The following is a 14,553-nucleotide window of genomic DNA, read 5'->3' on the forward strand; positions in this document are numbered from 1 at the left end:
TAACATTTGTGGTTATGTTTATTACCACGTGTTTTGGCAAAAGCTGGTGTTGGAGTTGCTTTTCCTCGTTCGTGACTTCGCTGTATCTTGGGGAGCCTACCCCGTTACAGGGCTTACAACTAGAGCATCCCTGCCACAAACCATAATTTGATACAAAGGTAGCATCTAAGGAAGCTCAAAAGCTAAATAGGTTCTTTAAGACCATAAACAATACTCCATTAAAGGGTTGTTCCGGGTACATTTAGTATAAATGAATGGAGAAGCTTGCGCAAGCTGACCGGCTGCACCGTTCATTTCAGAGGGCTGCAGGGGGTCCAGGGCCCCTGTTTTTGTGACCAGTGGAGGTCCTAGCGGTAGGACCCCTTACTATCTAATAGTTATCCCTTATCCTGTGGATAGAAGATAACAATGTAATTGGAATACCCCTTTAATGTAATAGAGGTTTTATACCAAACATTCAGTGGGGACATTTACTCTTTTGTGGAGTAAATGGCTGACAAACATTGTCACACCCATTTGTGTGGCTAAATTTGTGACTTTTCTCCCTTCATGCCACTTGACCAGATGGCAGAGCAGGTTCCCCACGTTTACTGTATCTTTATTAACTGGAGTTTTCTGGCAGGAATAAAGACTTAAAACTGTGGCAGTTAGGAGGCCACCACAGTAGATGGGCCAAATCTATGAGAGACATGTCCACCTTAATTTCTATTTTCCTGGATTTGTACATAGAAGTGACTATACTGATGTGATGTATGGAAAAGAAGACATGACATAAAGAAAATCTTTCATCTATTTATTGTAAGATGAAAGGCATATAACAATTGAAGGCAGAACATAAATTTTATATGGTGAATAACAAGGAGATAAATGAGTATGAATATATAAGACAATCCTTGACCAGGACTAGATCTTTAGATCTTCTCAGCACGGAAGGTGCAAGCTGTCCGTAGTTCTGTGGATAAAAAAGACACAAAGAAAAAATTATAGTTAGGGCGCATGCACATGACCGCGCCGTGTTTTGCGGGCCACAAGTTGCGGATTCGCAAAACACGGATGCTGGCCGTGTGCATTCCGCAATTTACGGAACAAGACAGGCCGTCCATAATAGAAATTCCTATTATTGTCCTCAAAACTGACAAGAATACGACATGTTCTATTTTTTTGCCACAAAACGGAGAAAAGGATGCGGACAGCTCACGGAGCGGTGTCCTCATTTTTTGCAGCCCCCTTGAAGTTCATTGGGTTCACGCAATACAAAGCGCAGGTTATTTTTCTTCGGAAAATGGGTCAGTAGACAGTGATGCCTAACTAGCTGTGGGTCTGTTTGCGGCCCTTATGTGTCTGGTGGTCCTGTCAGAGGCATATTCATATACCTTCCTTACTCAATATAATGATCAGATGTAAGTCTACTGTGCTGAGATACTTTGTTTCCTCCTCTACTATGCCAAAAGTTGTGTCATGTTTCTGTCTACTGTATGTATCTATGCCCGTGTTTTTTTTTTTTCATGCTTGTGGTTTGTGTTTCTAACATTTCTTTTTTCAGTCAATGGGATGCCAATGTGCAGGACAACTCAACAATTACCGCAAGCGTTTAGTTTTAGTAATTGCTGACAAGGGGATCACACCAGATAATGAAAGCAAAGGTTCACATACTTTTGCCACTCACAGATATTTAGTTTTGGATCATTTTATCAATTTATCAATATATAAATGATGAAAGCTAAAATTTTTGACTTGTTTGATTTCATTATCTTTATCTACTTGTAGGACCTAAGTGAAAATCTTATATAGTTTTTGGTCAAATGTATGCAAAAATATGGAAAGTTCACAAACTTTTAAACAGCACTGTAAATAGACTGGATTAGATCCTATTAGGCTAAACTATCCTGGCTACCATGGATGAGAAATCTTTATATTCCAATATTCCACACAGGGTGGCCCTGAATCTGTGGTGGAGCTTAGAAAATTCATCCTCATACCTAACCTATAACTACTTTTCATTGGGTGACAGTACATACGTACCTACTGGCAAAGTTAAATGGTACCATAGTGTGCAAATCTGTTCATGGCCAAGCTTGAAAGTTATTTCTTATCCTTCCTAACCCTAACTTCCTACATCTGGAATGAATCTGAACAGCAGCTAAAAACATCCCATGAATGCTTCACTCAGTTTGACATGTCAGTGGATAGCATGATCAAGATACAAGACAATTAGAAAAATAATTTGTTTCACGGAAGCCAGTTGACCACGCAGAATAACTCAGATGGGACAGTGTTCACCCCAAACACATAACAAACATCATCATCTAAAGTCAAATTATCAGATACAATCGCATTCATTCAAATCCTACAGATAGAGATGAGCAAGGATACCATCTAATTGCAGTGCAAATTAAAATTACCCAAATTACCAAGAATGGAGCTCCTATAATACAAAGGAAAACAAGAAAACCATCTAGTACCTTTACTAGAAACTGACAACCAAAATCTGTAGAGCCTTAGGCCTCATGCACACGACTGTTTTTCGGGTCCGCATCCAAGCCGCAGTTTTTGCGGCTCGGGTGAGGACCTATTCACTTCAATGGAGCTGCAAAAGATGTGGACAGCACTCCGTGTGCTGTCCACATCCGTTGCTTCGTTCCGAGGCCGCGCAAAAAAAATATAGCATGTCCTATTCTTGTCCGTTTTGCTGACAAGAATAGGCATGTCTAAAATGGTCTGCCTGTTCCGTTCCGCAAATTGCAGAAGGCACGCGACGGCTTCTGTTTTTTACGGATCCACGGTTTACGGACCGCAAAAAACGGCACGGTCATGTGCATGTAGCCTTAATGAGGGTCTCTATGTAGGTCAATATGGTCAGAAGCTGAGAATAAGAATGAATTCTCATTGCAGAACAATAAAAGAAAAAAGGAAACATCTACCTTAGGTCTCATGCACACGACCGTTCAGTTTTTTATGGTCCGCAAACCACGGATCTATAAATGCCTATTTATGTGTGTGGACAAGAATAGGACATGTTATATTTTTTTTTGCGGGGCCGCGGAACAGAGCAACGGATGTGGACAGCACATGGAGTGCTGTCCGCATCTTTTGCTGCCCCATTGAAGTGAATGGGTCCAAAAACGGCGGCTCGGATGCGGACCCAAACAACGGCCGTGTGCATGAGGCCTTACCAAAACATTTTTATAGCCATGACCACAACACCATCACATGAAAGTATTTTTTATATTAAATGAGAATTTACATCTCAGAGATAGTTTTGAGCAAAGTGAATTCCGTCTGAAGTTTAGGAAAACTTTGATTCGCAACAAAGCCGAGTTTTCTCATGCTTCAATGAAAAGTGTTGAGCATGAATTTTCGAAAAACAAATTTTTATCGCAAATATCGCCACTTTCATGAATATTCATGAATATTTAGAATATAGTGTTATATATTTGTTATATCAAATATTCAGCATTTTTTTCCATCTGAACACATGATTTCTCTCTACTTCTTGCTTGTGGGCCAATGAGAAGGAAGCAATGTCAACTTCACAACAATACTTAGTGCACCAATCAATAATCTGTAGCCAGACCTGCTAAAATGTGAAGTCGCACGTAGTGCAAAAAAATATTCTAATTACTGCTGTGGAGGGTTAGCTCTTCTCTGGGGGTCATTCACATAAGTATCTTCGCCAGACACCAATTTTAACCTCTTATGGACACAGGGTGTACCTGATGTCCCGGGCAGTGATCAGAACAAGGTGCCTGCTCAAATCATTCATGGATTAAAGTGGAAAATTTGCAATAAATTTGAAATTCTTAAATTTTATCTCCATTAGCCAATAACTCTTGTGGAACACCTAAAGGGTTAACAAAGTTTGTAAAATAAGTTTTGAATACCTTGAGGGGTTTAGTTTCTTAGATTGGGTCACTTTTATGGAGTTTCTATTCTAGGGGTGCATCAGGGGGCTTCGAATGGGACATGGTGTAAATAAACCAGTCCAGCAAAATCTGCCTTCCAAAAACCACACGGCACTCCTTTCCCTCTACGCCCCACTGTGTGCCTGTACAGTAATTTACAACCACATATGGGGTGTTTCTAAAAACTACATAATCTGGGCAATAAATTTAGCATTTTGTTTGGCTGTTAACCCTTGCTTTGTTACTGGAAAAAATGGATTAAAATGGAAAATTTGCCCAAAAATCTAAATTCTGAAATGTTATCTCCATTTGCCATTAACTCTTGTGGAACACCTAAAGGGTTAACAATGTTTGTAAAATCAGTTTTGAATACCTTGAGGGGTGTAGTTTCTAGAATGGGTGGTTTCTATTATTTAAGCCTCACAAAGTGACTTCAGACCTGAACTGGTCCTTAAAAAGTGGGTTTTTGAAAATTTCAGAAAAATTGCAAGATTTGCTTCCAAAGCCTTCTAACGTCCCCAAAAAATAAAATGGCAGTCTCAAAATGATCCAAACATGAAGTAGACATATGGGGAATGTAAAGTAATAACTATTTTTAGAGGTATTACTATGTATTATAGAAGTAGAGAAATTGAAACTTGGAAATTTGCAAATTTTTGGTAAATTTGCTATTTTTTTACTACATTTTTACAAATGTCATGAAGTGCAATATGTGATGAAAATACTGTCTCAGAATGGCCTGGAAAAGTAAAAGTGTTTTAAAGTTAGTCACACATAAAGTGACACTGGTCAGATTTGCAAAAAACGGCCTGGTCCTTAAGGTGAAAATGAGCCCCGGTTCTTAAGGGGTTAAGGTCCAAACATCGCTTTTATTTGGCACCTCAGCAAAACTAACATAAATCATACAAAGCCAAAATAAAATACCTTGCCCGTCTGGGCTCTACCTAAACATATAGGTTTCCCTGACTCACCTAAAGCGCAACACAGTTCACATCCGTGATGAGACGCGGCTTTCCCAGCCCGACCTCCTGCAGCCTCCAGGCTGCTCCCACACCAGTGTCTCTTGGGGTATAATGTTACAGTGTTTGTTATACAGTTGTGGTATGGGCTATTATCCCGTATGTCGGTTTTATTTAGTCTCTGTATGTTGGTAATATATAGTCACTAAATGTATTATTAGCCAACAATTGATGGGGTCCTCTGACACCATGCTTAGTTGGCATGGCCAAGGAACTGACTCTGTGCCCTCACCTGTCCTGAACCTGCCTCTTGCTTTTGCTGTGCCATCTGTTAGCCAAGTAATGTTTGCCGCAAGCTCTGCTCTGCTTCTCAGCGATGATGGAGGATGTGTGGAAGATGAGCAAAGTTTTCAAAAATTCTATTCAGCTGCTTCGACGAATATTCCAAAAATTTGCGTTGTTCCAAATTAATTCACCATGAAGCGCTTTAAATCAGCTATATCCCGGGCTGTGCATTGCAGCAACATGCATAGCTAGTCCTTTCTGGTAGTGAAACAGTTACTGTGTATCAGTATGACAGGCAGATCACATATACAGTATATGGAAGTGCGAATCATCATGCAGGCCACCAAATGTCCTAGCTAATCCCTAGCTAAACCCAAAGAAAAGCATACAGCAGTCTTTAGAAAAGAAACACCGTGCGCCCTGCAAGACCTGTGTCCCAATGTTTTTATTAAACAAGGTGGGCACCCCAATAACAGTAAAATTAGACAGCTTATTCACCCTAATTTGAGAATCAAGGCCTAATAGAATTGCTTATCTACTAAACAAGGCGGACACCCCAATAACAGTAGAACTAGACAGCTTATTCACAGCAATTTGGGAATCAAGGCGTAATAGAATTGCTGATCTATTTAACAAGGTGGACTCCCCCAAATTATTCTTTACCACGAAGCGCGAGGAAATTCGGATTCATTGCAAATCAATTTTTGCCTAAACTTCCTAACGAGTTCCACTTCGGAGGCTTTGATTTGCTCAATACTAGTGGGAGCACATGTTGCGAGAGGCCAGGGATGTGCACAAGAGACAGGTGAGGGTGACTCGCAAATATATGCAGATTATAATGTAGCCGATAGCACATTGGAGCCGGGGAAGAGGGGTAGATAAATAGATAAACAAAAGAAAGAAAATATCATGGGAATTCACTGCATGTGAAAATGCCCTTACTAGTAAAATATAAAAATATTTATCCCAAATGGAGAAATTAAAATGTCGATTAGCAGTTTCTTTTGCTTTACCTCTACCAAAAAATAGAATAAAAAGTGATCAAAAAGTCATACACACCCCAAAATAGTATCAATGAAAACTACAGATTGCCCTACAAAAAATGACCCCCACAAAGCTCGCTACACATACTGTAACTACAAAAAAGTTATAGGGTTCAGCATATGGCGATAAAAAAAAACTATTTTTTTTAAGGTTTTTATCTTTTATCATATATTAAAACAAGAAAAACTATACAAACGTGGTACCATTGTAGTTGCACTGACATGGAAAATTAAGGTAGCAGGTCAGTTTAACAAAACCCATAAAACAGTGACTTTTTTTTTTCCAATTCCACTTCATTTGGAATTTTTTTTCCAGCCGCCCACTATATCGTATGCAATATTAAATGGTGCCATTAGAGTAGAGTACAACTTGTTCTGTAAAAGACAAGCCCTCATATGGCTGTGTGAATGGAAAAATAAAAAAAGTTGTAGACCCGGAAAAGCAAGGAATGAAAAACGAAAAACCAAAAATCCTCCGGGGGGAAGGGGTTAAGCTGAATTGTAATCAAACTAATGAGTGTTTATTAGCTATCATGGGTTAACAGATAAGGGCTACAGATTATGGCCTCATGCACACAAACGTATTTTCTTTCCGTGTCTATTTGATTTTTTTTTGCGGACCGTAAATAGAACCATTCATTTGAATGGGTCCGCAAAAAAAACCTGAAGTTACTCCATGAGCATTCCATTTCCGTATGTCCGTTCCGCAAAAAAATAGAACAAGTCCTATTATTGTCAGCATTACGGACAAGGATAGGACTGTTCTATTAGGGACCAGCTGTTCCATTCTGCAAAATACGGAATGTACGCTGATATCATCCGTATATTTTGCAGACCGCAAAAACCATACTGTCATGTGCATGAGCCCTAAGCTATTGCAGCTCTCTTATGGATTTCACTGAAAAGAAGACAATTATTCCTGAAGGCTGTAGAAGGCAAACCATTGAAAATCTTCAAGACCAATAACAAAAAAGAAAGCAATAATAAAAATCGACCCAAAGATGTCGATAATCATTAACTTGGCCCTATTCACCCAACTGGAGCCGCAAAATTCAAATATCGGCCCTAAACGTTCCGCATTTTACGGATCAGAACATCCTGCCCTTTGTTAGAAATGTCTATTTTTGTCCATAAAATCTTTTTTGTCGGACTGCGGAAAGGACATACAGATGCGGACAGCACACTGTGTGCTGTCTGCATCTTTTGCGGCCACATTGAATTTAATGGATCCGGATTGGATGCGGACCTAAAATATGGTTGTGCAATTGGACTCAACTATAGTAAAATAAATAGTACAATAATACAAAAACTATATATCAGTTTTCCAAAACACAACCTACCCGATATTGGCAAGCATGGGTTATATCTGAGCATAGTTGATGAAAGGTGTTCGCCCAAAATATCATCAATCAAGTCTCTTCCTTTTATTATGTCAAATTCTATCATGCATTGTGCATCATCACTAAAGAGGAGGTTTTCACCGTAACTTGAAAACATCTGAAATATGTCCTTCTGAGATCCGTTCCTGCCATAGAGAGACTAAACAGGAGAAAATATTGGGATTAGAAATCCAGTAGCAAATTGCCATATTTATAAATGCATCAATATTCAGTAGAAAGACAAAAATTCTATATTCATTGCCTAGCACATATATCTATATATTGCATCTGAGCATTTTTTTGTAGATCATAAAAATGTGTTTTTACCCACGCAAACTATACATTGATAACCATAGGCATAGCTATCGGGGGTGCAGGGAGCCTCAGGCTCAATCACTCTATATCACATTGATACAGCTGAATTATATTATAAGCATAAACCCATGTGCTCCCTGCCCTATCATTCACCCTCTAGGCTGCAGGACATATTAACCCTGTTGTCTACAGGACCTCGGTACCATGCAGAGGATGAAAGCATCCCTGTGAAAGTGAGGCACCACCTATTCCAAGATACTACCTGAAGAAGAGACTTGGTCATGTCAGGGGATTGTGTTGAGGTAAGTACAGGTTTTATTTAATTTTTGTGGGGTACAAAGGTTGCACTTCAGTGAGGAACACTATTACTTATTGAGTGGACCTTCCCAGAATTATGGCTATTCAAGGTGTCAATTAGGGGTATTATAACTTTTTAAAGGAGTGTTCCAGGTCTAAGGATTTTTTTTAATTCCATGACCAGCTCTCTACCGCTCCATCCCACCTTCCTGAGTTCAGGATTTAGTGCGGGTGCCATACGTTCGCCGCACGGATCGCACCCGCACGGAAAACTCGCCCGTGTGAAAGGGGCCTAAGGGACCTGTTTAACGGTTTACTTTAACGGTTTATTGCTCGGTCATGTAACTTGGCACCCAAATGAATTTTACCTCCTTTTCTTCTCACAAATACAGCTTTCTTTTGGTGGTATTTGATTGCTGCTGAGATTTTTCATTTTTCTTATATTAATCAAAATTTTCTCAAAAAAAGTGTATTTTTAACTTTCTCTGGTTAAGTTGTTCAAATATAATTACATTTCTATACAAGTTTGTGTCAGAATATATTGTGCTACATGTCTTTGATAAAAAAAAATCCAATAAGTGCATTTTGAAGCAGCTCTGAGAACCTGTCATGTTTCTTGAGGTGCTAGAATGCCAGGATAGTATAAATACCTCACAAGTGACCCCATTTTAGAAAGAAGACACCCCAAAGTATTCGCAGAGGGGCATGGTGAGTTCATGTATGACTTTTTTTTTCCACAAGTTAGCAGAAAATGACACTTTCTGAGAAAAAATAATAATAATAAAGTTTCCATTTCTGCTAACTTCTGGCAAAAAAAAAGAAAAATCTCCCACAGACTCACTATGCCCCTCAGTGAATACCTTGGGGTGTCTACTTTCCGAAATGGGGTAATTTGTGTAGTGTGTTTACTGTTCTGGCATTTTGGGCGGGGCTTAATTGTGAGCAACCCTGTAAAGCCTAAAGCCCCTTTCACACGGGCGAGTATTCCGCACGGATGTGATGCGTGAGTTGAACGCATTGCACCCGCACTGAATCCCGACCCATTCATTTCTATGGGGCTGTTCATATGAGCGGTGATTTTCACGTATCACTTATGCGTTGCGTGAAAATCGCAGCATGCTCTATTTTGAGCATTTTTCACGTAACGCATGCCCCATAGAAATGAATGGGGTTGCGTAAAAATTGCAAGCATCCGCAAGCAAGTGGTTATAAGGGAAAATAATAGAATTCTGAATACAGAATGCATAGTAAAATAGTGCTGGAGGGGTTAAAAAATTGTGTGTATTCCCGCAGCGCACACGCACATTTTCCCGCAACGCCCATGTGAAAGAGGCCTAAAGGTACTCGTTGGACTTTCGGCCCCTTTATGCACCTAGGCTGCAAAAAATTGTCACATATGTGGTATCACCGTACTCAGAAGAAGTAGGGCAATGTGTTTTGGGGTGTATTTTTACATATACCCATACTGTGTGTGAGAAATATCTCTGTAAATGACAACTTTTCCAAATTTTTTTATACAAAGTTGTCAATTTACAGAGATATTTCTCTCACCCAGCATGGGTATATGTAAAAATACATGCCAAAACACATTGCCCTACTTCTCCTGAGTACGGCGATACCACATGTCTGACACTTTTTTGCAGCCTAGGTGCACAAAGGGGCCCAAATTCCAATGAGTACCTTTAGGATTTCACAGGGCATTTTTACGCATTTGAATTCCAAACTTCTTCTCACGCTTTAGGGCCCCTAAAATGCCAGGGCAGTATAAATGACCCCATTTTGGAAAGAAGACACCCCAAGATATTCCGTGAGAGGCATGGCGAGTTCATGTTAAATTTTATTTTTTGTCACAAGTTAGTGGAATATGAGACTTTGTAAGAAAAAATAAATCATTTTTCATTAACTTGTGCCCCAAAAAAAAAATTCTATGAACTCGCTATGCCCTTCACGGAATACCTTGGGGTGTCTTCTTTCCAAAATGGGGTCACTTGTGGGGTATTTATACTGCCCTGGCATTTTAGGGGCCCTAAAGCGTGAGAATTAGTTTGGAATCCAAATGCGTAAAAAATGCCCTGTGAAATCCTAATGGTACTTTGGGCCCCTTTGTGCACCTTGGCTGCAAAAAAGTGTCACACATCTGGTATCGCCGTACTCAAAAGAAGTAGGGCAATGTGTTTTGGGGTGTATTTTTACATATACCCATGCTGGGTGAGAGAAATATCTCTGTAAATCGACAACTTATATGTATAATTTTTTTTAAGTTGTCATTTACAGAGATATTTCTCACACACAGGATGGGTATGTGTGAATAGACACCCCAAAAAACTTTGCCCTACTTCTTGTGAGTACGGCGATACCACATGTGTGACACTTTTTTGCAGCCTAGGTGCGCAAAGGGGCCCAAATTCCAATGAGTACCTTTTAGGAGGGCATTTTTAGACATTTGGATTCCAGACTTCTTCTCACGCTTTAGGGCCCCTAAAATGCCAGGGCAGTACAAATACCCCACATGTGACCCCATTTTAGAAAGAAGACACCCCAAGGTATTCCGTGAGGGGCATGACGAGTTCATAGAACCTTTTTTTTTTTTTTTGGCACAAGTTAGCGGAAATTGATTTATTATTTTTTTTTTCTCACAAAGTATCTCTTTCCGCTAACTTGTGACAAAAAGTTCAATCTTTCATGGACTCAATATGCCCCTCAGCGAAAAACCTTGGGGTTCGCTGCGAAAGCACCGCCGGGCGAACCGCAAGGCCATATCTACTCATCAACCTCTCTAAAGCCATATTGAGACACTTACTTGTTGATTAAGAAAAATTCTTACTACATCATTGACATTCTCCTCCCGGCTAACGACACTTAGATTGGGGTTGCCATTAAGATTGCAGTTTCTATAGTCAGTGACAGGGGCTCGAGAGCCATCAAGACATAATAACTCAAAATCTGTGGATTTTAAATCCTTTGCCCAAAGTGCAGGGTTGTTACCTGGAGGATAAATAATGAAATACATATATTATACATATATTATGTATATACACCCTTTTTCATATGTATGGAATAATTGGTGTGTACCGCCAATGGAGGCAGACTGTGCAGTTGCTATGGGCCTGTAAGGTTGGGGGTCCTGGCGAGGTTAAATGACCCCGCCCCCTAACTTGCTAGTGTTACAAGCCAATCTACGCTGAAGCAAGAAGGAAGTATTGTATGGTAAAGCCCACCCTTCGTATTGGCTCCCTGCCTTTAAGCCAGATACAGCTGGCCAATAAGCAGGGAGATGCTCTAATGTTGGCTCTGCTTATTGGCCTGGGAATTTCAGCACCACCATGTCTAGTCTCTGACTCGGCAGATATAACTTTTTATATTTACATCTACAGAGCTGTATGAGGGCTTTTAAACATGTTTACATTTTTTCAAAGCCATTTTTTGGCCCTCTAAGGGGATTTGAACATAAAATCTTCTGATTACAGCTTTTCTAGTTTCAAAGTCTTGGGGTCCTCTGGGTGGGTACTATTTCTATTATGGAGACCAGTCAATATATGTGATGGCTATTGGAGGCTAGAAAACGCTCCTCTTGAATTCTGTGGAATATATGCAAATTATCCTGTCTAACATATGCTGGCATCAGATAGGCTTAGAAAAGCTAATTTGAATATCTTTCCCAGAAACCCAGAGCGGCAGTGGCTGGCTTACAATACTGTACACATGTACTCCGCACACTCATTGCCCTGCATAATGAGAAAGAGTACCCCCAATGCATATATATTGTCAACAAACACAGATTAATATACTGGCCTCTGGTCTACTGTCTCGCTCCTTCTTTCAGGTGCATGTGCAGTAGTTGTCTATGCTGTTCGGGAGGCAGATGCCTTGTACATGCACCAGTAGTGTAGACTACAGTGCATTACAGGAGTGTAACATTTTCTTACCATCTGTGTTTTTAAATACGTCACTGTCAGTCACAAAAGCCACATCTCCTTTCTCCACTAAACACCTAGAGGGAAAACACAAGCAATAGTCAAAATAAATGCAAAACTGTATTACAGGAGTTGTGTCACTTCAGAAAATAGGATTTATTATGTAGAGAAAGTTAATACAAGGCACTTACTAATGTATTATTATTATCCATATTGCTTCCTTTGCTGGCTGGATTCATTTTTCCATATCATATTCATTATACACTGCTCATTTCCATGGTTATGACCACCCTGCAATCCAGCAGAGATGGCCGTGCTTGCACACTATAGGAAAAAGCACCAGCCTATGTGCGCTCCCACTGTCTCAGCCACCAGAGAGGTCAGCACTTTTTCCTATAGTGTGCAAGAACGGCCACTGCTGCTGGATTGCAGGATGGTTGTAACCAAGGAAATGAGAAGTGTATAACGTGATGGAAAAATGAATCCAGCAAGTGAAGTAAGCAATATAGATAATAATAATACATTAGTAAGTGTAACTAAACATCTGTAACTAAACATTGTAACTAAACAACGTTAACTAAACATTAAGTTGTTCACAGGGCAACCTAGGCAGATGACAGAATTGTGAATTTAGGTATAGGGACTGATCAAAAGTCCCTGAAACAATAGTGTAGACATTGGGGGAATACCTATTGCTGATACTGTATGAGTGTGGCTTGAATGAGGTGGCTCCACCGTCTGACTTTAATGGTAGCGGTGCTTTGCTATGCTACACCCAAGCTTTAGTAGACACTTTTCATCTGAATACATGTATATTTATAAAAAATAAATAAAAAGTACTTGATTAAAAGCAAAATTATTGATGGCGACTCCTTAACCCAATTGCAATATCTAATGCTGTGTGGTATTATGCATATATAATTGACTACGTCATACAATATATATGCGACAGTCCCAGTATTGGAAACACTGTAGGGTATTAACACATTAACGATAGGGCAACTTGGGTTCAACAATTTAGGTCCGTGATTCCGGAATCAAATGATTAGTCCCCGTATTGCACACGCCACAATATGGTTAATACCATAAGTGAAGTATAACTCCGGTGTTATGAACCATATTGTGCCATGTGCAATACGGGGACTAATCATTTGATTCCGGAATCACGGACCTAAATTGTTGAACCCAAGTTGCCCTATTGTTTGCTAATACACTACAGTGTCTCCAATACTGGGACTGTCGCATATATATTGTACGACGTAGTCAATTATATATGCATAATACCACACAGCATAGGATATTGCAATTGGGTTGAGGAGTCGCCACACTAGTAATAATTAATTGCTTTTAAACAAGTACTTTTTTTTTTTTTTTATAAATATACATGTATTCAGATGAAAAGTGAGTGCCTGCTGATACTGTACGAGTCTTGTGTATTCCTGACATGTGTGCATGTCTTTTTTCTGACCTGACAAAGCAGACAGCCACAAAACTGTGCAGCCACCACCCCACTCTTTCTGCTCCTATATGCAGCCATCGTCTACCCCTTGGGTTCCCAAATCTTGTTCGTATTACCCTGGTTACATTTTGACCCCCTAACAGTCACATTAAAATTGGAAAAACCCTCCAAAAACGTCACTTTTTTATTGTAGATTTTTAATATGTGTCTGAAGTAAATCTTGTTGCCGCAGAACTCAGGGGACACAATTGCATTGCAGCCTATGGTATTCTTGAATCATTTTAAGAACATGTAAAACAAGCCCTAGACCACTTTCATAAAGTCAGTATTTGGTCACTATTTCTCATCAGTAACTTTAATTCAAAGGCAGGAGTGGGTCGAAATCACAGAATACCCAAATGCTAAGCAAACTAAGCAAAGAAAAACCCCAATAATCCTGTAACCATAACTAAATATCCATTTAATCTTAAAATGTATCTTTTATTGGGGGTAACTACAAACAGGACAAAATAATGGTGGCCAGTCCTGTTATTGTACTGTATATGCTAACGCATAAATCTTTAAACATGCATAACACTGGTTAGGGTGAGTTCTCACCAGCGTTAAAAATTCCGTTATAGGGTTCCGTTATAACAGAGTTATAACTAAATTTTAGGATGGAATGCAAAATGGAACCCTTTAAGAGGCATTCAGTTTTGCTCAGTCCCATTTCTATGGACAAAAATAATGGTTCCGTTTTGTTCCGTTATACATAACGGATGTTGATGTGCATTTCTTCTTTTTCCTCCGGTACCTCCAGAAATTGAGGAAATAGGCAGGCTAGTGGAACAATGTTTTGTGGACAGAAAGGAAAATGCTGCATTCCGGAATAAAACCCTCATCCTACCTGTACAACATGGTGGTGGTAACATAAAGTTTGTGCCTGTTTTGCTGCATCTGGGCCAGGACGGCTTGCCATCATTGATGGAACAATGAATTCTGAATTATACCAGCAAATTCT

General features: G+C 39.7%; 1 protein-coding gene across 2 annotated transcripts in view; it reads right to left on the reverse strand.

The window, feature by feature from the left end:
- Window positions 1-779: 779 nt before the first annotated feature.
- Window positions 780-14,553, reverse strand: part of LOC122935126 (saxiphilin-like) — a 133,900-nt gene continuing 120,126 nt past the window's right edge. For both annotated transcript variants that reach the window (XM_044290889.1, XM_044290890.1), the window contains 4 exons: window positions 12,107-12,171; window positions 10,981-11,165; window positions 7,530-7,728; window positions 780-952 (listed from right to left, as the gene is read on the reverse strand). In XM_044290889.1, the coding sequence (XP_044146824.1) occupies window positions 912-952; window positions 7,530-7,728; window positions 10,981-11,165; window positions 12,107-12,171 (490 nt within the window). In that variant the 3' untranslated portion in view covers window positions 780-911. The remainder of the gene's footprint in view (window positions 953-7,529; window positions 7,729-10,980; window positions 11,166-12,106; window positions 12,172-14,553) is intronic.

Source organism: Bufo gargarizans, chromosome 4 (genome assembly GCF_014858855.1).
Source record: "Bufo gargarizans isolate SCDJY-AF-19 chromosome 4, ASM1485885v1, whole genome shotgun sequence".
Lineage (NCBI taxonomy): Eukaryota > Metazoa > Chordata > Amphibia > Anura > Bufonidae > Bufo > Bufo gargarizans.